Source organism: Rousettus aegyptiacus, unplaced genomic scaffold (assembly GCF_014176215.1).
Source record: "Rousettus aegyptiacus isolate mRouAeg1 unplaced genomic scaffold, mRouAeg1.p scaffold_m13_p_18, whole genome shotgun sequence".
In the NCBI taxonomy this organism is placed as follows: domain Eukaryota; kingdom Metazoa; phylum Chordata; class Mammalia; order Chiroptera; family Pteropodidae; genus Rousettus; species Rousettus aegyptiacus.
In genome coordinates, this window is record NW_023416293.1 from 14232943 (window position 1) to 14255623 (window position 22681).

A 22681-nucleotide genomic window follows, 5' to 3' on the forward strand; every position below is an offset into this window, starting at 1 on the left:
ATATGTGATTTCAGTGACTTTTTTTTTTTTTTTTTTTTGCATTTGAAGGAGGAATTAGAAGGTCTTCGTCTATGTCTTACGTGGATGGCTTCATAGGGACATGGCCCAAAGAAAAACGGTGAGCATGAGAGTCCCGTTCAGTGCGAGCACCTTACCAAGAAGTGCTCATCCTCTCTCTCTCTCTTTTGTTAGGCAAATTGCAGTGGACCTTTAGCACCTAAATGTGAAAAGGGCAGCCCAGGCAGGTGGTAGAGGTCAGAGGGGCTGAATGGGAAAGGTCACCCACGGCCATCACCTCACCCGAGGCCAGTGAGATTGAGAGGCGGGGGAGCAAAGGAAGTATACAGCCAGCCCCCGGCGTCCGCGGGCCCAGCATCCGCGGATTCAAGCGGCCGCAGCCGCCGTGCGCGCCGTGCTCAGGGGCAGCGTCCGCGCCCGCAGCCACGTCTGCACACTCGGTCCTCGTCACTGTGTCCCAGACGCTGCCGCAGACAGCGGTTCCCGTACCATCCGCCCTGCGTCAGGCGCTGGACGCGAGGGGCGATTTCAGCCCCGGGGAGGCGCACGGAGCACACACCAACGCCGGGCCGTCCGCGTCGGGGACGGGGCGCCTCGCAGGGCGGCGTCCGGCGGGTCCTGGGACCAGGCCTCACGGATGCCGGGCAACGGCTGTGACTTCAGATAGTCGTCGTTCAAAGATGTGAAATCATTCATCCGGGGTTACTTACGGGTTTTCTCTTTCATTTGTTGTAGATCATCAGTGCATGGAGTCTCATTTGATATTTCTTTCGATAAAGAAAGCGCTGGGCAGAGGCCCACGGCCAACCGGGGCATCACCCGCTCTGTCAGTAACGAAGGACTTGCTCTGAGCAACAGTCGTGTGTCTAAAAACATCAGGAAAAGTCTGTCCTTCAAGCCAGTGAACGGAGAAGAGGAGGCGGGGAGCATCGAGGAGGAGCTGGGTGTGGGCGCCCCTGGCGACCTGCAGTCCCCGGGGCCCCCGGACGCCACCGAGCACAGCCCCCCCGGGAACGGGCGCTACGAGCTTCCGCACGGAGCCGGGCGGGGGAGCCGGGCGCTGCCCGACGAGTGCGGCAGCCGGGGGGAGACGCCCAGCATCGAGGAAGCGCTGCAGATCATCCACGACACCGAGAAGCCCGCCCGCACCCCGCAGCCGGGCCAGACCGCCAACGGCTTCTTCCTGCACAGCCCGGACATGGGCATCCTGAGCGCCAGCGTCAAGCTGCGACCCTCGAGTCCGGACGACACCGCGGACACGAAGGGCGCCCTGAGTCCCGTCACCGACACCACCGAGGTGGACACGGGCATCCACGTCCCCTCCGAGGACATTCCGGAGACGCTGGACGAGGACTCCTCCCTGAGGGACTACACCGTGAGCTTGGACTCGGACATGGACGACGCGTCGCGGTTCCTGCAGGACTGCGACCCGCGGGCCGGCAGCACCCGGGACGCGCTGAGCCCCTGCCCCAGCACCGTGAGCACCAGGTCCCAGCCCGGCAGCAGCGCCTCGTCCAGCTCCGGCGTGAAGATGACCAGCTTCGCCGAGCAGAAGTTCCGGAAGCTGAACCACACCGACGGGAAAAGCAGCGGCAGCAGCTCTCAGAAAACCACCCCGGAGGGCTCGGAGCTCAACGTCCCCCACGTGGTGGCCTGGGCGCAGGCCCCAGAAGAGGCCGGCCTGCCCCAGGGCCGGGACACCACGCAGCTGCTGGCCTCCGAGATGCTGCAGCTGCGGATGAGGCTGGAGGAGAAGCGGCGTGCCATTGAGGCCCAGAAGAAGAAGGTGGAGGCCGCCTTCACCCAGCAGCGGCAGCGGGCGGGGCGGACCGCCTTCCTGACCGTGGTGCGCAAGAAGGGGGAGGGCGGGTCCCCGATGCGCGAGGAGGCGGCCGGCGCCGAGGATGAGAAGGTGTTCGGCGACCGGGCCAAGGACAAGGAGGCACAGAGGGCTGGCGGCCCGAGCGGCCAGCCCCTGGCGGCCGCGAAGGACAGCGGGGAGAGCCCCCCGGCCAAGTGGCCGAGGTCGCCGACCACGCCCGTGGACCCCGAGAAGCCGTGGGGCCTGGCCAGCCCCCCGGAGGAGGCGCTGAACGAGGGCGAGGTGGCGGAGTACACACGGTCCATCGAGAAGCTGAACACGTCGCTGCACGTCCTGCAGCAGGAGATGCAGCGGCTGGCGCTGCAGCAGGAGCTGCTGATGCAGATGCGGGAGCGGCAGGCCTGGGTCATCTCGCCGCCCCAGCCGGCCCCGCAGCGGCAGCCCCGCGACCCCAGGGCCCCCAGGCAGGCCGGCCCGGCCCCCGACGCCCCGCGGCCCGCACACCCGTCCCCACAGGCCGCCGGCAGGAGGGGCGCCTCGCTCCCCGCCAAAGCCCAGAGGGCTCCCCGGCCCAACGAGCTGAAAATCCCGCCCCTGAACCGCACGCTGACGCCGCCGCGCTCGGTGGACAGCCTCCCGCGGCTGCGCCGGTTCTCGCCCAGCCAGGCCGCCATCCAGACGCGGTCGTTCGTGTGCTTTGGGGACGACGGCGAGCCGCAGCCGAAGGACTGCAGGCCCGGGGGCGCCCCCGAGGCCCCCGAGGCCCCCGAGCCGCGCGGGCCGGGCCCCGGGGGCAAGCAGCCGGAACCCCTGGGCTCCACCGTTTCCGAGGTCCTGGCGCAGCCCGTCACCGAGACCGTGTGCCTGACGCCCAGCGAGGACCAGCCGGCGCGGCCCCCAGACCCCCCTCCGCAGCCGGCTGCCCCGCCGGCCGCCCCCAAAAGCATGAACCTCATCGAAGTGTCTCTCTCAGACCTGAAACCCCCCGAAAAGGCCGACGTGTCCATGGAGAAGGGTGACGGGGACAGCGACAAGGAACAACTGGACGAGGACCAGAAGGTTTGCTGCGGGTTCTTTTTCAAGGTAATGCCTGCCGCACGGCCCCGGTGTCCTCGCCAGCGGGGCCCGTGTTCCGCTGACGCGCCGGCCGCCTGCGATCCTAAACGGACTCGGGGTCCCCCTCGGTGGGCACTCAGGCCCGCTGTGGCTTCTCGAACGGCCTCCTCTGGTCGGGCACGATACGGGTTCGGATCCGCTGTTTTTGTTCCTCTGCCTTGCTCTCTCGCTTTCAAAAACTGAGCTGTTTCGATCGCGTCTAAGAGCCGCTCAGTTGCCGGTGCACAGAAAGCCGACGCCTCGGCGCCGTGCGCCTAGTTTTCTAGAGCTTGTTAAGACCGACCAGAGTCTCGCGAAGCAAAGCATTTAGAAGCGCACGCGGTCTGAGCAGTGGCCACCTCGGTCGCTCCTCGGTCTCGCCCCTGGCGCCAGCCCTGTAGCCGAGGGACCCAGGTAGTGAACAGCCTCCCCTCTTCATGGCGACGACCTCGCAGTGTGTCCTGGGTGTTTGAAAAACGAAGACCTAATAATGTCTTTAAACATTTCTCCTAATTATCATTTCATTCATCTTTACATTTTTCTGTATTTTCCAAATCATCTATAGGGAAGTACACAGTTTTGTTTTTTTTTTTCCCAACCAATCAGAAACATATATGTTTGTCATTCATGTTTTTCTTTAAAATTAAGGGATTAACGTAGATCATCTCTGACTCTGTTCCACACGTGGACTGTAGGCAGAAGTCAGGCTCGGTAGCAGCGGTGTATAATTTAAGATTTTAGAAGGAAACACACAGCAGTCCTGTGAGAATAAGAACGAAGAATACAGAAGTGATTACAATTGCCAGTTTTACTTTAAATCATTTAACGCTGGAAGTCGGTAACTTAATTTAAAGTTACTCTCAGGACGATTGACCTTTAGACCCTTTGGAGTATGTAGAAATTCGAGTCGTGTTTTATTTGTTAATGGATGCTCCTGTAAGCACGAGCAGACACAGCCTCCTGTCCGGTTTGCGAGACCCTCCGCTCCTCGCAGAGAACAGAGAACAGCGGGAAAACCCTTCACGCAAAACAAGCGGTGCACCCACACCCTCACCCACACCCACACCCTCACCCACACCCTCACCCACACCCACACCCACACCCTCACCCGCGCGTCTGCACTGCCCCACGCCCCTCCCTGGGCCGCTGTCGCCCCTGGGCCCGGCTCCCCGGCCCCTCATTGTGCCTCTCCAGCCTCCATCTGCTGAGAGAGAATTCTTCCATGATTGCAACTGCAGCTGAGTCTCTCTCTGGTCAGAGATCTCGGAGTTGCCTGTTGAATGAAGTCCAAAGCCCTTGGCATCATATTCGGGGAGCATCACGGGGAACCCTTGTGACAAGCGGCCGTGTCTGGAGCTGGGGCTTGTCACTTCCCTGAGTTCTGGAGCGTTCGGGAAGCTCCCTGAGAGGCAACCGAGGCAGGCCCAGGAGGCCGGCAGAGCTGTCGGGCCGCGGGGAGGAGGGGGGCAGCTTCTGTCGTCGGGGTCAGAGCCTCCAGCGTCCTCCCGAGCCCAGCGAGCCACCAGAGCCCGCTTGGGCGGGAGGCTCGTGGGCGGCTGTGACTCTGGCTGGTTTCCGGTGCTTTTTGACTTGGGTTTTCTTTACTGATCACGTATTTTAAATACAATTTAAATGTGGTTTAAAGATTTGGGAAACTCCCCACTCGAGTTCTTTATTAGGGCCCAAAAAACTGTCCTTTTTCCTTTCTGTGGTTGTTCTTTGCCAACTCCTACGTTTTGAAAACATGTAATTCAGTAAGTTTGTGTCCTTTGTTACTTGATAGAATTGTTACCATGCTTTAATTCATTTCTCCTTCCTTGTAATTTCTGGACGTGCCCACGTGTGCTGCAGGGTTGGCGTAAGGTTGACTAGATAGTTCATATTTTCTGCTATAAGAGTGACCACAACAATTGAAATAGGACTATTCGTACCTAAAAAACTTCCTCTTTCTCAATGAAATTGGTTCCTAGGATGATCAAAAAGCAGAAAATGACATGGCGCTGAAGCGGGCCGCTTTGCTGGAGAAACGGCTGCGCCGGGAAAAGGAGGCTCAGCTGCGAAAGCAGCAGCTGGAGGCGGAGACGGAGCAGAGGAAGGAGGAGACGCGGTAACGGCGCGGGGGGCGCGGGCGTCGGGGGGCGCGGGCGGCACGTGGGTGATGGGGTCACGGGCGTGGGGCGCGGGCGTCGGGGGGCGCGGGCGGCACGTGGGTGATGGGGTCACGGGCGTGGGGCGCGGGCGTCGGGGGGCGCGGGCGGCACGTGGGTGATGGGGTCACGGGCGTGGGGCGTGGGCGTCGGGGGGCGCGGGCGGCACGTGGGTGATGGGGGTCACGGGCGTGGGGCGCGGGCGGCCCCCGGCCGGGCTCGCTGGGCAGTGCTCGCCGGCCCCGCAGGCGCCGCACGGAGGAGGAGCGGCAGCGCCGGGAGGACGAGCGCATGCGCAGGGAGTTCATCCGGCAGGAGCACCTGCGGCGCAAGCAGCTGAAGCTCATGGAGGACATGGACGCGGTGCTGCGGCCCCGGCCCCCGGCGGCGAAGCAGAAGAAGCAGCGCCCCAAGTCCATCCACAGAGACCACGTCGAGTCCCCCAAAACTCCAGTCAAGGGCCCCCCAGGTAGCCCGCGCTCGGGAGGCGTCTGCACAGGGACGGCCGCCGGTCGCCCTGCCCGGCGTGCTCGGGGGACCCCCCGCGAGGCCCCCGCGCCCCGCGTCTCCCGGGGCAGCCGTCACGACGGTCGTGACGCGCGGGTGTTGCCTGTCGCGCTCGCGTTCGGCAGAGCGGATGTGGGGGCCACACCCCCGCTGTCAGCACGAGTCCCCAGTAGCTGAACACCGCGGGAAATTACAGAGCGTCCCCACAGTTACTCTAAAACTAAGGGAAAATAACCTCCCTCTGCCTTTTCTAGCCAATGAAATGCTTTGATACTCGGTGTCGACTGAAATTAATAAGTTAGTTATTCACCTAGGAATTAGATATTCCTAAAAATATTTTATTCTTTTTGTTAATTTTCTTTTTGTTTATTTTCTTATAATCACTATGTCATGTCTCATCTTACCACTTTCCTTTTGGGGTAAATCCTGACAGCAGTTAATTTTATCGCTATTTCTTAAGTAGGTCCGTAGCTAATTTTAAATAAATTGTGCATATTTGCATGCAAGCATGTTACATGTTGAGATTAAGAGTAAAGAAAAGGAGAAGGAAATACAGAAAGCGGCTCAGTTTCCGTAAACTGGCGTTATCTAACGAACAGACTCCTCAGCGGCGCCTTCTAAGTTTTCGGTTTTCACACATTTCCCGTGTTTTTCAGCCTCCAGCCTTTCCTTGGCGTCACTGGACACGGGGGACAACGAGAGCCTGCGTTCAGGCAAGAGGACTCCCAGGTGCGTCCAGCGCGCGGCTCCGTCGGCGGGCCCCCCGCCCTGCGTATTGCAATGCATTCATCACAATCACAGCTTTTTACAAGTTTTGCTGATTAGAACGGTCTGGTTTCTGTTAAAAGAAATCTGTATGCGTGTATATGATACATATACGTGTGTGTGTATGTAAAGAGATCGATTGATCTTTCACTGCTTGTCTTTTAGAATTTTAGAATTCTTGACATTGATACTTTTCATTATGAAACAATAACAGTAATTGGCTAATATGGTTGTAATAAAATCATAGTCTGTAGAAATAGAAAGTATGTTATCTGCATAGTGCCAGCCTCTCTGGTTTATTTCCCACCAAATTTAAAGCCTTTTACCCTATTCGATTAATTCCAAAGTAGGTTGCCTGTGACTAGGAAAGATCTCTTCTGCACACTCTCCTTCTAGAATGTAGATTAGAAACTGAGTCAGCGTTTCCTTACCTTTTCCTGTAATGCCCGCATGAAAAAGGGCATTTCCCGTGACAGTCATCAGCCGAATTCTGATCTCTGAATTACCGTCCCTTTGTGCTCGGTGCCAGGTCACGCCTGTGCTTCTGGAGCGCGGGCTGCATCCTCGGCGCTCGGAGGCACAGCCGCGGCCGAGATGGCGTGGGCATCAGCTTTCGCTTTCGAGCATCTGGCGTGATTTGGGCTGGTGCTGTCGCATACACCCTGCTGGCCCCAAGTGTCCTTTCTCTGTTGGAGGCATAAAAAAAATTGTGTCTCCGATTTAGATCAGAGTCCGTCGAGGGCTTCTTGTCCCCAAGTCGCTGTGGCAGTCGAAACGGAGAGAAAGACTGGGAAAACGCGTCCACCACCTCTTCGGTGGCCTCCGGGACCGAGTACACAGGTGCGCGCCCGTGCGGTTTCCGGGAAATGCTCTAGCCCGGCACGAGACCAGGGACAGGCCTCCTGCAGGAGGCCGATCGGACGCGCCGCCAGGTCGGCCAGTGTCGGTGACCAGGGCCACTTAGGGGGCTGTCCCCAGCGAACGGAGACAAGTTCCTAACAAAACCACACGTCGCCCCCTGCTTCTCACGTAACACCGCTGGCCGAGCCCCGTCATCGTTCGCAGTCCTGGTCGGAGCGGTTCCAGCCCACGGTTCCTGCGCACCGTGCAGAGGCTGGAAGCCGCGGAGTCCCTCCAGCGCGGGGACTCGGTGCCCGCAACCGCGCGCCTCCAGAGGGCGCTGAGAGGCAGCGGCCCCAGGGGTGCGTCCAGCCTCGCTGTCCCGGTCTCCCAGCGGGGGGTGTGTCACCGACACGGAGGCGGACTGAGACCAGGGCGAAAGGGAGGCCACCTCCACGGAGCGGAGCGGGACAGGAAGTGGGGAGGAGCACGGCCGGCTGTGGGGAGGGGGCGGGCGGACCCACTCCGCTTGAAGCTCACAGCAGCCTCAGCAGACTCGAGACAGAAGGTGACACAGGGTGGCGGTCACAGCAGTGTCCAGGTCCAGCGCTGCTCCGCACAGCAGCCTTGGGGGGCCGGGGACGCCCTGCGGGGGGCCCGTGGGGCCAGGACCAGGTCCTGGCTGTGGCCGAGCCGGCCCGGGCCTTCGAGCGCAGAGCACAGGGTCTCTTCAGAGTGGGGACAGCGGCGTCGTTCGTACTTCTGACACAGCAGTGTTATTTTTATTGTCGTCACTTCCTTACACAGGACCAAAGCTCTACAAAGAACCCAGCGCGAAGTCCAATAAGCACATAATACAGAACGCTTTGGCCCATTGCTGTTTGGCTGGAAAAGTAAATGAGGGCCAGAAGAAGAAAATCCTGGAGGTGAGCGTGCGCAGGGGCCCTTCCCCCGGCGAGGGCCCGGCGTCTCAGCGGCGCGTGACGGGCCCGGAACTGGCCTTAGACCGGTTAGATTTAGTTCACTTCCAAATGGGGTTCTGGACTCAGGTGAGAATAAAAAATCGTAAGTCAGCTCCCTGCCCAGATTCGCGCGTTCATGTTTCGTGAAGGCAGGTAACGTGATCCCCCTTTGTTAGAGGAGGCCGACCTGCCGAGGCGTGAGTCGGCCAGAGCCTGGGGGCAGCGGCAGGGACAGGGTGGCTGAGACCAGGGGGCAGCGGCCACCTCAGCGTGAGTGTCCGCGTACGTTTTTGACCGAAGTGTGCTTTGCCTTTATAACACGCACCTTATTTTGGCCATTAAGTATTTATATTTTAAATTAAATGTCATCAGATTTTTCCAGGAAACGTGACACAATTATTCTGTGAAACGTTAAAGGGTGTTTATCGTTTGCTTCGGTTTTTGTTTTTTTATTCCACAGGAAATGGAGAAGTCAGATGCCAACAACTTCTTAATCCTGTTCCGGGATTCAGGCTGTCAGTTCCGGTCTTTGTACACTTACTGTCCAGAAACTGAAGAAATCAATAAACTGACTGGGATAGGCCCTAAATCCATCACTAAGAAAATGATCGAGGGACTTTACAAATACAATTCCGACAGGAAGCAGTTTAGCCACATCCCCGCTAAGACGTTGTCCGCCAGCGTGGACGCGATCACCATTCACAGCCATCTGTGGCAAGCCAAGAGACCGGTGACGCCCAAGAAGCTGCTGCCCACGCGAGCGTAGGGCCGGGGGTGTGGGCCGCAGGACGCTGCCGGTGGCTTCGCACTCCGCGCCTCCTGCCTGCAGAGGTCTCTCCGCTGCCAGCAAGACCTCAGTCTGCCGAAAGTGACATTGAGCCCCGTTACCATGGAGCGCAGGACGCACACCGCAGGCCGCGGGTGCGCAGGGGGTTCGCAGGCGGGCGGGCGGGCGGGCCCGGTGAGGACGACCCGTTGGATCCACGAATGGAGATGTGTCATCGGGGGGTCACTGCTTGATTCCAGGAACACTGAAGCACTGAATTCTCAGACACTACTTGGACGCATGGTGGGAACATGGTAAGATAACTAGGTAGGCGTTTTATTTGTCGCTTTGTTTCCTTTAACTTTTAATGTATGTGCTTGTCTGCAGATGGTTTATTTTGGCATTTTCTCTCCTCGAGGGTTGCTTTTAAGATAACTTGACATTTTGTTTCCTGTGGAGATGAAGAGAATAGACGTTTGCTCCACAGGCAACATGCCCCTCTCCTAACGCTAAGAGAAAGGCCCGTGTTCGGCGCCACGGCAGCCCTCAGGTTTCAATGGTGTTAGAGCATTCGCAAGTATTCCGCTAAGTATTCACAGCTCCATATTTATTATTCACTCAAGTATTAACATTATCAAGTAAGAGGTGTCATGCAGAGCTGCTAGCAGGGTCACTTTAAACCACACGAGCTTAACCACGAATTTTAGAAGTTGCTGATGAAATCAGTGTCGAGGCACCACTTCTGGCCGCCTCAGAACAGCGCAGATCGTTCTTTCGCCAGAAAAGGCTTTCTGTCTCTCCTCGGCGAGTCACTTTATAAGCTGGCAGAAGTGAATGACACTTTGAGGGTCGTCTTTCAGCCTGAAGAGGTTAAGACTTCCTGCTGCAAAGTCTCAAGAAAGTCTTTACGTTATATTTATAACTAATATAAGAACTATATTTAGAAATTTTAAACTGTACGAAGGGCTACATTTTAATTTTAAAATAGCTTCACATTGTTTTACTTCGCAAGCTTTTCTTCTTTTTGGTCCTTTTCGAGTGGAACGGCTTAGATTAAGTAGACACTTGAAATCTTCTCTACTTGACCTTTGTCCCTTTGACAGCGTGTCCCGGAGGGTTAGTTGGGGGAAAACTTCACTCTCAGGAAAAGACTCGAATGGTTATGTGACCCTGTCCTGTATCAGTGTTGTGACGACCGTGTGACTTAGGGGGGACGGCAGTATTGTATCACAAACGAGACGCGCGGTTTTCTTTCGTGGGAAGCAGAGACTAAAATGTACGCATCTCTCTAATCGAGGTGTCTAGAGGAGTGACTGACGTCTCGTACGATGTACTGACTTATTTTAAAAACAGCAGGAGCGAGCCGTTCCTGCACCGCACTTTTCTATCCTCATGCGGCCGTTAGGTATCAGTGCATCTGAGGTCCCGACACTTTATCAAATGCTGTCAATATTTTACTGTAATTTATGTTCTTATATTTATGTATATTTGTTAAAACTGTAAAAAAATTTCAAAGAGTTTTTTCCAATACCTGTGCAAGATATATGTGTAGCTCAAAACTATTTGTGATCTACTGTTTGCATGTCAGAGACCAGGATATGTAACTCTTATATTTTAAGTGTATACATATTGTGTATAATATACGAATATTAAAAATGGGGCATTGCACATTTACCTTTCAGACAACAGTGTCTATCACTGTTAGAAGGAAATAATCGTCCCATAATGTTTAGATGAAGACTGGTTTAAAAATAGTAAGTCTAATCAAAAAGTGGCAAGTAATAGTCAAAAGGAGAATTGGCCCGCATTTTACGTTACTAAATTAGTTCTTTCCACCCCGTCTCCCTTATCCGAGCAGTCTTCTTCATGATGTTAGTTGGCCATTAAATTATTGAAAATTGGGTGCAGGACAGTGGAGGAAGCCCTTACGGCTAAGCAGGACCTTCCCCTCCATGCGCATGTCCAGCAGTGAACGTCCGTGGTGTCCAAAGGTGGAGTGTGGATGTCGCCACGAGAGTCCATCGCTCCCGGTATAACATTTACTTTATCAATGCAGGAGGAATATGGAGATATTTCTTTAAGTCTGCAAATTTTTTAATTATGGTGCAGCTTTTTTTTTTTTTAATTATGTTTTTAAAATTGTACAAATGAAAATTATGCCACTTCATCAAGCCTGGAGATTTCCATCCATCTTCTTGAAACACTGGTGCTTTCATCATCGGAGGTCAAATTATTTTGATCATTATTCAGTTAAGTTTGCCAAATACTTGTCATGGTCACCAGTGCAGCCGTCAGGTTCTGCCCTTGGACGCGGCTTTGCAAAGCTCTTCAAGGTTGTCTTAGAGTAACTGGTACAGTTTTCACTTGGCTGTTTAAAGCCAAATTCAGCTTTCTAATGATGGTTTCATGGACGCAGTCAGGCAGTAGATGGTGTATGGTGTGCTCACTGTCCGCTTTAGAGCGTTGCTTACAGGTTTTTTAAGATGCTGTGCTGTAAAATACTGTCAGATTTGCCATTTCCTGGTACAGTGTAGTCCCCTCATTTGAATAAAAGCATGGCACCAAACGATTCCTGTTTCTTGAATGAAATGTGGCTTTTTCCTAATGTGATGTGAACTTAGGCAAAGTCATTGTATGGTTTTCCTTTCTCTTAAACTATGTTTAAATTTAAAAATTCAAATATCCGTAAGAGGCAGCTTTTAGTAACATGAGACGTTGAATACTGGCCTGGGGCAGCGTTAAGCCTGTGACCTTCTGTGCTTACCACTCAGTCCGCATAGTGCATAGTGGCGTAGAAACGTTTGCGCCCATCTCGTACTGGTTTCGTGCGTACGGATTCACTATTTCAGTGAATTAATAATTGTGCCAGAATTAACATTCCGTACATTGAAACCAAATGGCTAACGACCTCCCTGATGACTTACTGGCCACGTAGAGTCGCTTCTTGACTGTCATTCTGTAAGTTTCACTTTGATTTGGCCAGTTCTACTCACTAAGACCAGAACAATTGAAATAAAAAGATCTTGGGCCACGCCATCCTGATGGTGTGAGGTCACGTCTGATCTCGGAAGCTATGCAGGGTCGGGCCTGGTTAGTACTTGCATGGGAGACCACCTAGGAAGACCAGGCGCTGTAGGCGCAAAAAAAATTAAAAAATTGTAAAACATCTTAATAAAACGGCAACACAAAAGCCTTTTTAAGCCTGACCAGAAGAAACAGCTCCCATCCCCAGCGTGCTGCGGTAGATTCTCACCCTCCAGAGCAGGTGTTTTCTGTACCTTCCGTCTCAAGAGTAAGAATATTTGTCCACAGGCTCAGGCAGCATTCGAGAAGCACCCTGGCGCCCACGTGTGGCTTCAGAGTGTGTCCCGGGCCTGGCTCACTGCCTTTCCTTAGTAGCAGAGGGGGAGACAGGCCTGTGCGGGGCAGTGAGACCCCAGCCCCAGGCGACACCGCAGCGAGGGGGGAGGGGGACGGGCTGAGACCCCTGCCCCGGCCGACACCGCAGGGGGATGGCGAGACCCCGCCCCAGGCTGAGACCCCGCCCCGGGGGGCGTGGCGCCGCCTGCCCACGTCGCAGTGGGTGACAGCTGGGAAATGCGTGCGGAGTCCCGCGCGCTCCTCACCGTCCCTGTCGCCTCCCAGCATCCAGGCCAGTCTGAGCACCAACAGCTCACACCCCACTTCCGCAGGAGCCGCCCCGCGGCCTTGGCCCGAGCCCGCACCTCCCTCCACACCGTCCTGCCCACGGTCACGCGGCCTTCCCGGAGCGCGGCTTTCGTCGCAGCCTGAAACGCGAGTCCTCGCGCCGGCGCCGGAGCCGCAGACTCGCCCCGGCTCGGCGATTCAGCAGAGTCAGGACCTCGGACGGGGAAATAACCACCTCCTGAGCACGGCAGGGCTCAGAACAATCTGATATTTCGAGATAACTCATCAGCGCTGTCATGAAAAAAACACCCAGCCCGTGGGCCTTTCTCACGCTGACTCCGCGGTCTGTTCCGCTGAGGGCTGCAGAGGGCGGGGTCGGTGTGTTGGGGAGACGAATCTTCCCGGTGCCTGGGACCTCGAAGGTCCGGGCCTGGTGTCCGGGTCACTCCCACGGACCTCGTCCTCGGAAAGGCCGGGCCGCCCGAGTCAGAGCTGGCCGGTGGCTCGATCGGTGACGGCGGGCACCACGGTGCACGCACGGGGAACCCCCACCAACCCAAGGAGCCGGCGCCCGAGTCCTGCTGCGAATGACCCGCGCGCGCGCTCGCTTTCTGGGAAATCGCTGAAGAGTCAGGGCGGGCCCTCGGCGGGAAGCTTCCCTGGGACTCCGCGGAGAGAGCTTACCTCCGCCCCAAGCTCTGCAGCCATCGCTACGTGGAGGGACTTCCCTATTGCTCATCTTTTAAGCACACACACACACACACACACACTGAGGCTCTGGGGCGTGTGGGCTGCGGGGAACCCCGTCTTGGTGGCCACTCAGCCCCAGTGAATGGAACAGAAAGCTCCCCACTTCCAGCCCAGGACCTCTCCAGACAGGCGGGGACGTGCAAGGGTCGTGGCTACGCAAGGCCTCTCTCCCACTCGGGACTCAGGTACTGTGGACGTCCTGCCGGCTGCTGCTGAATTGGCGTCAGGCCGTCCGTCTGGGCATCAGCCCGTCAGCCATTGGGCCCCGGGGGACCCCAGGCCCCGGGACCTCTGCTGTCGGGTCTCCCGGATCCCACCCCGTTGGGGCACCTCCACAGAGTCCCGGCCGAGTTCCAAAAGCACATGCTGAGCACCCACTGTGCACAAAGAAGCCACAGGTCCCAGAGGAGAGAGCCGCCGGCTCGCGGCCGAGGCTGGCCGGGAGACGGGGACCACAGAGCAGTCCTCCGTGAGGCCCCCGCGGCCCGCGCTTCGGAGCCCAGTGCATGAGGACGCCGCCCGGGGGCACGGGCTTCAGCTCGGCCGCCTAATCTGACTTTACAACCGCCCCGGCAGGCAGACACTGCCGTGCTCATTTTGAAGATGTGGAAACAGGTTTGGGATCGCAGAACTTCAACTTACAAAACTGCTATTAAAGCCAGACTCTTGCCACTGATGCGTGTGACCTGGCCTATTGCTCACTGACCAGAAGCAGACACGATGACACAGAAGATAGATATATCATAAATTCAATGTCACGACACAAGGAACAGGGTTTAAAATATATATATTTTTTATTTAAGGGTGTTGGGAAAATTGGGAAAAAATCTGAAAAAAAAAACCACTCTAGATAGATTGGAAAAGACAAAATTATTTTTTAACAAGAATAAAAGTGAATGTTTTTAGATCGTCAAAGACAAAGTAACATTTTAAACTCTGAAATTGCTCAGAGCAACAAATTTGACTATATAAAAATGTAAAACTAAAAACAATGAAAAATAGCTGAGAAGAAAGTCTGAAAAAATATTTGAAATCAAATGGGATGATGATTTATCATAAATTCCCTATAAATAAATAAAGTTCATATAGATGAATAAGAAATAAATATAAGTAAACAGGTGACACATGATAAGATGGTCCACAGAAGAGGAATTAAATGTGGAAAGATTTTCAGTCTTGTTTTCAAGGAACTGCTCATAAAATGAGGTGCCATTTTACCTCATTATCTGTAAAAGTGGAATATATTTCACTCACAAGATTGTATTGAGCCTGATCCCCTCAGACAATGCTGCAAAATCACTAATCACAAGCGTTTCTGAGCCCTGAACATTCTTACAGCCTTTGACCTTAGGGCATTTATACAATGGAAACAGCGCCAAAGAAGGGAAAAAAAAGAGTCATAAGAGCAGGTTTTTTTTTTTTTTTTACAAGTTTCTGGAACAATGAAAAATACTGGACACAATCTAAATCTCCAAAATTAAGGGATTGGAAAATTAAGCAACCCAGGAGAATGTGCAGTTGTGTAGCATTCTCTGAGAAAAGCAGACGGGAAAGCAATTTACCCTGAGTCCAAGTGCAACTCTGACACAGGGCTGTAGAAACGTACCTGTCTGGAGAATACCTGAAATGGAATGTGAAAGAAAGAGAAACCCCAAGAATGATGGAATTCTCTACTTTTGAGACCCTCCCTCTCTGGTTGGCAGTGAATTCACCAGGCCTGGGATGAAAAAGGCAAATATAATTTTCAACACTTTTCCTAAAGGGTCAAAGTGATTTGTATGGAAAAATTCAAATTGTGGGGAAGCTGTAAGGGCTTAAATCTACAGCCCACAAATGACAGAAATAAAATGAACCTATAGTTCAAGGCGCTGGATGGATATTTATTTATCGCCTCATCTGCCTCCGGCCTGTGCCAATCATCGTGATGGACAGAGAGACTCTGAGAAAGAGGGAGGACACTTTACGCTTCGCAGCACGGTGGCGTGGGCCTGGATCACGTAACCCCGGCCAGGCACCCCGGGGGCCAGGCCCAGAGCGGTGTCTGGTCTCTGCTGCTCCCTCCGGTCCAGCCGAGCTCAGAAAGGGCCCCGGGGCGCGGCCCAGGCCCCCCGCGCGCGCGCGGAGGAGCCTTGTGCTGTGGGCCGCAGACTTCCCTTGGGTGCCAGACCACAGCCCAGGAAGCCAGCGCCTGTGTGTGCTCAGTAAACAACCGGCTTCTGCTCCCCCGCCCCCACCCAGGTCCTCCCTTCCCAGCTCACCCCCCCCCAACTTCACCTGGCGGTTCCCTCGCTGCTCATCTCGCTTTCAGAATCACTCACTCTCTCGGTTGCCCCAGACGGAGGCGTGTCCAAGGGAGGTGACATCCAGGGGCCCTGGGCCTGGCAAGCAGACATTGCCCCTGCCAGCCTCCCAGGGGAGGAGGCTGCAGCCCCCAGGCCACCAGGATGTGGGCGGCACTCACCAGCACCCACGTAAATCAGACCTTAGAAAGCTCTGAATTTCCTGCAGCCCCTCGGGTTCCCACACGCTGGGGGAGGGGGGTGGCATCCACGTGGTCCCCCACAGAGCCACCCAAGGCCCGCCCTTGCCCTCTCTCTGCTGAGACCCGCGATGTTACAGTTACCTCTTAAATGAGCCCTATTTCTGTCCCCACAGCCAGCAATCAATTCCAGAGCCTTCCGCGCCCAACACAAATGACGTCACAGCTCGCGAGGGGTCTCCCGGCCTGAGCCTGACCCTGTCCAGGCCACAGTTCTGCCAGAGATCTTCTCAGAGCAGACAAGTGTCTTGCCCGACTCGGAAATGGCCAGTGGCCCCTCAGTCATCTGCTTCCTCTCCTGCCACCCGGCTCTGGTTCCCCTGGGCCCAGGAGCTGCTTGCTGCTCTCGCCTCCCTCCATTTCTTCCCGGGACTGACTCAGCGTCACCTGGGATGCCTTTCCGATGCGCCCTGCCCATCCGCCGTGCTCCCGCGGCTCTGTTTCTGGTGGCCCCACGGCGTGACTGCCGTCGGCCCCTGCGCGCTGTGCGCCTGTGCCCCTGCCCAGACCCCTGTGGTGCTCAGGGGCGCGCAGTTCGAGACGACAGTAAAACTGACAGTCGCCTCCGACGGTCAACGCCCGGAGGCCCGGCGGGGCAGTCGTCCATCCCCGGTGACAGTGGGGTGGGCTCTGTGTGCCACACGCACTGGCACTTGAGTGCCAACGTAGCCTCGCCCGGGAGGGGCCGGACCGCGCTGGCATCGCCGAATGCCCGCTGTGCCCGTGACCTGGGGAAAGGGCGCAGCTCCGCTCACCCGCCCCTGCCCGCCCCACCAAGGGCCCGAGTCACCCCGCTCGTCCGTGAATCCACTGCCGACTCCTCCCGGCCTCTGCTTCTGGCTCCGAATTTGGGACAGCGACCCTGGCGCCGACTCTGGCACCATCCTGTGTCGTCCGTGGTGGGTTTCGTAGGTAGGTTTTGCCCGATGGAAGATGGGATTTGAACCCCAGGCTCTGCTCCTTCAGCCCTCCCTCAAAATTTGAAACGCTGCCCGGTGGCTGCACGAGGACCTGGTTGGGCCGGGAAAGCCACTTTGTTTCAGATACTGAGCCCAGCACCTCGGGAGACCAACGAGCACTGACAGCTCCGGTGCCCAGTTCCTGGCTAGGTGGCGGGTCCCAGGGGCCCACTCCCCGGCCGCCCAGGGCGGACCCGCCTGCAGAACCCCTTCCCGGAGCGGAGGAGGCCGGCGCCGGCTCAGGCCGCATAGCCCTCTGAGCCCCTCACGGGTCTGCTTCCTCGCCTGGAAACTAGAAAAGAGGGCCGCGGGGTGCAGGGTGCGGGGAGCTGAGGAGGGTTCCCCGCCACTCTCCTCTCGCTTGCGCCCTGACCTCAGGCTGCTCCCGCTGGGAGCCCGGGACTTTTCCTCCCAGGACCCAGCCGTGAAGCCCCTCCGCCTCGGCCCTGCCCTTTCGCTCGGGCCGGTCCCAAATCGGAGGCCACCCGCTCCATCCCCGAAGCTGCCCCTCCCACCCACGCCCTCCTCCCCCGCTCCTCCCCCACCTTCCCGCCCACCCCTCGCCTGGGACCGGGGCAGGAAGGGTGGTGCTGGGCACCGGCCGAGCTGAGCTGCCGCCACGCCACCTGCCCCCAGTGCTGTGGCCATGGGTGCGCACAGGCTCCCGCGGACCGTGCCCCACACCGAGCCCTGGAGCCCCAGCCCGGCGATGGCGTCCTGGGACTACTCGGGGTCGGGCGCCCTGGAGGAGGAGCTGGAGCTGTGCGCGGCCTGGGAGCTGCCCCACGCCCGCGCCTTGGTGCCCGCGTTCTACGTGGCGGCCTTCGCCATGGGCTTGCTGGGCAACGGCCTGGTGGTGCGGCTGCTGGCCGGGCGGCGCGGGCCGCGGCGGCTGGCGGACACCTTCGTGCTGCACCTGGCGGCGGCCGACCTGGGGCTGGTGCTGACGCTGCCGCTGTGGGCCGCGGCGGCGGCGCGCGGCGACCGCTGGCCCTTCGGCCGCGCGCTCTGCAAGCTGAGCGGCTTCGCGCTGGCCGCGTCGCGCTGCGCGGGCGCGCTGCTGCTGGCCGGCCTGGCCGCCGACCGCTACCTGGCGGTGGCGCGGCCGCTCGGGGCGCAGCGGCTGCGCTCCCCGCGGTGCGCGCGCGCCCTGTGCTGGGGCGCCTGGGCCGCGGCGCTGCTGGCCGGCCTGCCCGCCCTGGTCTACCGCGACCTGCAGCCGCTTCCCGGAGCCCTCGGCAGCCAGTGCGGGGAGCGGCCCTCCGACGCCCTGCAGGCCCTCGGGCTGCTGCTGCTGCTGCTCACCTGCGCGCTGCCGCTGGGCGCCACCCTCTTCTGCTACTGCTGCCTGGCGCGCCGCCTGCGCCGGCCGCCGCGCCTGGGCCGCGTCCCCACGGCCCCGCTGCGCATCATCTGCGCCGTCGAGGGCGCCTTCGTGGGCTCCTGGCTGCCCTTCGGCGCCCTGCGCGCCGGCCTCCACCTGGCGCGCCTCGGGGCGCTGCCGCTGCCTTGCCGCCTGCTGCAGGCGCTGCGCTGGGGCCTCACCGTCGCCACCTGCCTGGCTTTCGGCCACAGCTGCGCCAACCCGGTCATCTACCTCCTGCTGGACCGCTCATTCCGCGCCCGGGCCTGGCGCCTGGCCCGCGGGCTCAGCTCGGCGTCCTCGCGCTCCGCAGACGCCAGCGCCGAGGCGCGGGACGCGAGAGAGAGCGCGGGGCGCGCGCGCACGGCCGGTCCGGGCCCGGCCGGCCCCTGTTAGCCACCCCGGCTGGGCGGAGGCGCCGGGAGGCAGCGGGACCCACAGAAGCGCCTCCTGTCTCGGCAGCGGCGCCGCCGGGGACCCGCGGGCTCCCTCACGGACTGACCGAGCACCCCCGCGCTTCCTTCCTGAGCTGCCCCAGCCAGGCGGCTGCGGCCCGTCGGCTGCGCGGTCCAGTGGGCGCCTGCGCTGACCCTTCAGTCCGGTAAAGGTGCCGGGACCAGCGGACAGCAGCTGGGACACCCACAGGCTCCCCCGGAAGAGGAGCGGGAAGCGGACCGCCTCCCAGCCCCGTCCCGAGGAGCACCTGCCGGAACCTCAGACCCAGACCCCGAAGCCCCTGTCTGCAGCTGCACAAGCTTTGCCTCCTGAGGAATAACTACCTTCTCTGCGCAGGCCCTGGGCACCTTCACTCTCGGAGAGCTTCTGTAGACTGTGGACGTGGACGGCCCCTTGGTCCTGTCCTCTTTTTAGCTGCATTTGCTACGTCACGGGTCACCACCAATTCGAATTTTCACTTGCCAGCTTCAGCAAAGCCCTGGGGACCGGCGGGGTGTGAGCTGCCCAGTGTACGCCCCTGGCAATTTCCAGACCTGCTCCTCGCTCCCGGGGACTGGCGCGCTCACCTGCAAGCGGTCCCCACACTCCCCTCAGACAGAGGGTCCCGAAGTCTCTCTCGCCGGGCCTGCGGATTCTCCATCACTCTGTCACTTGACCAGGAACACCGGGACCTTCCGCGTGAGTCCGTCCTTCTCAGTTCGCGCGGTGGCTATTTGAGCTTGACAAGACGTCTTTCTCGACTTGAGCGTGGGCCTGGAATGAGTGTCGAGTGGCGGTTGAACTCGGGGTCAGACGGAGCTCAGACTGGTGACTGAGGCTGACTTCAGGGCGAGCAGCCTGTGGTGTGATGTCAGGACTCGGGCCGCGGCAGCGTGGGCGCGGGAACCCCACGGGAGGGCAGCGAGTCGGTTTTTCTTACTATTTTAAAGGGCGTTGCACATTCTGAAGGTTCCAGAGAGAAGAAAAAAAGGACTTAAGGGGATCTGCCTGCCAGGCGCCTTCCAAGGGGGGCCGTCATTGCGACTTTCGAATGTGCATTGGGCCTTCGTTCCGGTCCTTTTTGAGACCGCCCAGCACGAGTGTTTGGGATTATCCATTTTCTGACTCTGTGACTTACCTTGGAGGTTTCCCGTGGGTTTGGAATTCAGTGTTCGTACTATAGGAAAAAAAATGTGAATGGAGCCGCGTTCGGATGGAGCCGGAGCTGCTGCCTCAGAGGCCCCGTCCTGCTGGTCTTCAGCTCCAACTCTTTGGAATGTTGAAACAGAGCAGAAGGACCCCCGGACGGGGCCCGGGGCGGCATTCTGTCCCCAAGCTCCGTTCGCAAGGAGAGCAGATGCGAGGGCCGCTGGGCCGAAGACTGAAAACGTTTAGAATCGGCGTCACCATATTCGCTCGTCTGCACCAAGAGCGACACCCCCCTTCGTGGGCCTCGCTGTCCCCTTCTCACAAACACCTCTTGCCTTTGTCACCTAACTGAATCGCTTAGGGTTTCTGCCTGAATCAGTGCCTCCCGACTAGCTTTTTTTTTAATCTCAAATAAACGCTTATTGCTTCTCACTCTGGCCTTTTATTTTTAGGTTAACGGTACTTTTGCTTTAGGAGGGTTTGGCCTAAAGAAATATTGGTCAGTTCCGGAAAGGACCTCAGCAATTCTCCTTGAGGGCCACGGCCCCTCCAGACCACTCCGGCCACAGCCCACCGGTGGGCCCTTCGCCCGTCACAGAGCGCTGCGTTTCTCTTCCGTATCTGGGGCTGTGGTTGAGCATCATGGCCACCTTGACCCCACCCGTCAGCTGCCCTAGAAGGTCAGGCTGCCAAGAAACACACAGCTGTGCACGCCCCTCCCACTCACCCCAAGACAGGCATGCCCGCGGCCCCTGGGGTCACCGGCCAGCAGACCATGCTGAAGACACTGGCGTGTCTCCGAGTCAGGCCTGCCACGGCCCCTTTGCCCCTCCCCATCACTTTCTGACACAGAAACGGTTGTTTCCTGTGAGGACATCTCGCCTTCCAGAACAGGCCCCTCGCCAGGCCGTTCTGACTGAGTCCCCCCCGCCCCCCGCCACCCCCTCCGGCCAAGTGGCTTCTCCCCACTTACTGACGCTGGAACTTCCCCAGAGACACAGGAAGGAGCCCCTCTGCGCCCAGGGGGGCTTTCGCTCCCTCCCCCTGCAGTTATAGAAACTCAGCGTTCCCTCCCCCTCATTGGGGGTAGGACACTAATTAGCCGGCCACATGTCCCTTGGAAATTTTCCCTCATTCTCAGATGAGAAGGGAGGACCAACAGGCTCCCATTTCCCACAGGGGACCTGGAGCCGAGCCAGCGACTCGGCAGGAGGCGTTGGTTAAGAGTGGCAGACTCCCGCGCAGAGGACCTTGTCAGGGTTTCGAAAATCTTTGCGCCCCACCCCCTAAAATGCAGGATGCCCAGGCCGAGTCCTTCCAGTCTTACGACTAGGAAGAACCTGCTACAACCTGATACAAGAGAGACTAGAAAGTGTGGATAAGCTTTTTAAAGGTAACAAAATTGCTATTAAACACCCACACATTTCAAATAACTGTTAGTTCTGGTTTTGTTGAAGCGAAACATTATTGCCACAAAGGCCTTTGATAAAAAGTAGCTTTCGCTCCCTTCCTGTCTCCCCCGCACTCGCTGTAGGTGTCCCTCTGTCTGTCTGTTCGTCCCTCGTAGGTAGGTCTCTCTCCTCTAAGTGCTGACAGGATGCTCTGTCCGGGCCCGTCTCCCATCAGACTCCGAACTCCCTAAGCAAAGGGCGCGGTTCGTTTCCACGCTGTGCCCTCCGTGCCCGCGCAGGGCCTGGCAGGTAGCAGGCACCTGGGGAAGGAATCGTCATCAGGACCGTGTCGTAACGTGAAGTAACATGGTGTCACGTGACGAGGGAGGACCGGTACTGCGTTTTAGGTACGTTTTATCACGGCACACGATGGAGCGGAGGCCGGAGGGAGGGAACGGGACAGATGCTGGTGGAGATGGTGCTAGATAAGAGCGCGCTAGGATCCTCGTCCCCACCCCGGTCTCTATTTTCAAAGTGTCCTATGATTTTTTTTTAAGGGCAGTTAACAAAAAACTGTCGAATTGACAGAGCCTGGAGCCGACATCGGGCCTGGCCCCGGCTGGCTCAGTCCACCCTGGCGCCTTCCGCAGCCTCACTCCCTGGTCTGCAAGATGGAGGTGACTGCGTCCGCTCAGGCTGCCTCGTAGAGCAAAGCAATCATGTTCTGGAAGGTTCTTTGCAAGTCAGGGTGTCCCCTTCCAGGCCCGCTGCCCCCTTTCCACCTGTCCCCAAGAACAGGAGACGGGGTCCTGGTTTTCTAAGAGGTCACCGCCTGGGCACAGGCTGGGCACACGGGGCACGCGTGTTTCTGCTTTGATCCTGTGACTCATCCTGGGCTTCCTCCTCACCTCCCTTGACCCCGTGGTCCTTTCTCAGGGCACAGTGTGGGAACCTGGCGCCCATGGCTGATGAGTGATCTGGGGAGTTCAGATGAATGGCAAGGCTGGCGAGGCTGCGCCTGCCGATATGACTCAGCACCCCGCGTTTCCCCGGGGGGGAGTCAGGTCTCTGGACACTGGTGGGGACGTCTCGCTCCTTAAAGGTCATCAGGTGTCACCCCTCCCCCGCCTTGGCAGCGAGTCCTGCAGGAAGTTCCTTACCCAGCACCCCTCATCGGGGCCCCAGCCTCAGTCGGACGGGGCTAATGACGGGAAGACCCCACAGGCAGGGGGGCCAGGGGACGCCTGGCCGGGGAGAGGGGCGAGGCGGGGATGTGAGGTCACCCTCGCTCTTCATCCTCATCAGAGCCGGAAGGGATTCACTCACGGAGGGAGAGGCACCTCAGCACTCGCGAAGCCTTCTCTGTCCGCTCTGAGAGGGCCGCTGAGGGCCAGAGCTGGCGCGCCCCCTGCCCAAGGCTGCAACAGCACCTTTTTGCATCTCTGCAGCCCATCACAAAGTTTTAAAAAGCACGGACACGTGATCGTATCCATTCTCAGGACCCTGGGGCAAGCAAGGACGACAG

The 22681-nt window shown here is 58.1% G+C and overlaps 2 protein-coding genes across 3 annotated transcripts in view; both read left to right on the top strand.

The window, feature by feature from the left end:
* CAMSAP2 (calmodulin regulated spectrin associated protein family member 2) overlaps positions 1-11491 on the top strand; it is a 37257-nt gene extending 25766 nt beyond the window's left edge. Inside the window, exons 11-18 of one of the 2 annotated variants that reach the window (XM_016150577.2) lie at positions 49-118; positions 754-2923; positions 4906-5042; positions 5331-5551; positions 6246-6318; positions 7079-7194; positions 8002-8120; positions 8617-11491. In XM_016150577.2, coding sequence (XP_016006063.2) covers positions 49-118; positions 754-2923; positions 4906-5042; positions 5331-5551; positions 6246-6318; positions 7079-7194; positions 8002-8120; positions 8617-8922 — 3212 coding nt within the window. In that variant the 3' untranslated portion in view covers positions 8923-11491. The remainder of the gene's footprint in view (positions 1-48; positions 119-753; positions 2924-4905; positions 5043-5330; positions 5552-6245; positions 6319-7078; positions 7195-8001; positions 8121-8616) is intronic. The other variant, XM_036235495.1, reaches the window with a different exon arrangement.
* A 5935-nt stretch (positions 11492-17426) lies between these two features.
* GPR25 (G protein-coupled receptor 25) lies at positions 17427-18577 on the top strand. Its single transcript, XM_016150543.2, has one exon. It carries the CDS (start codon positions 17465-17467, stop codon positions 18575-18577), a length of 1113 nt encoding a protein of 370 aa, XP_016006029.2. The 5' UTR covers positions 17427-17464.
* The last annotated feature ends 4104 nt before the right edge of the window (positions 18578-22681 follow it).

What these genes read in the sequence shown, in the direction of transcription:
- GPR25 (XM_016150543.2), top strand. Translation starts at nt 17,465, where the DNA reads ATGGGTGCGCACAGGCTCCCGCGGACCGTGCCCCACACCGAGCCCTGG.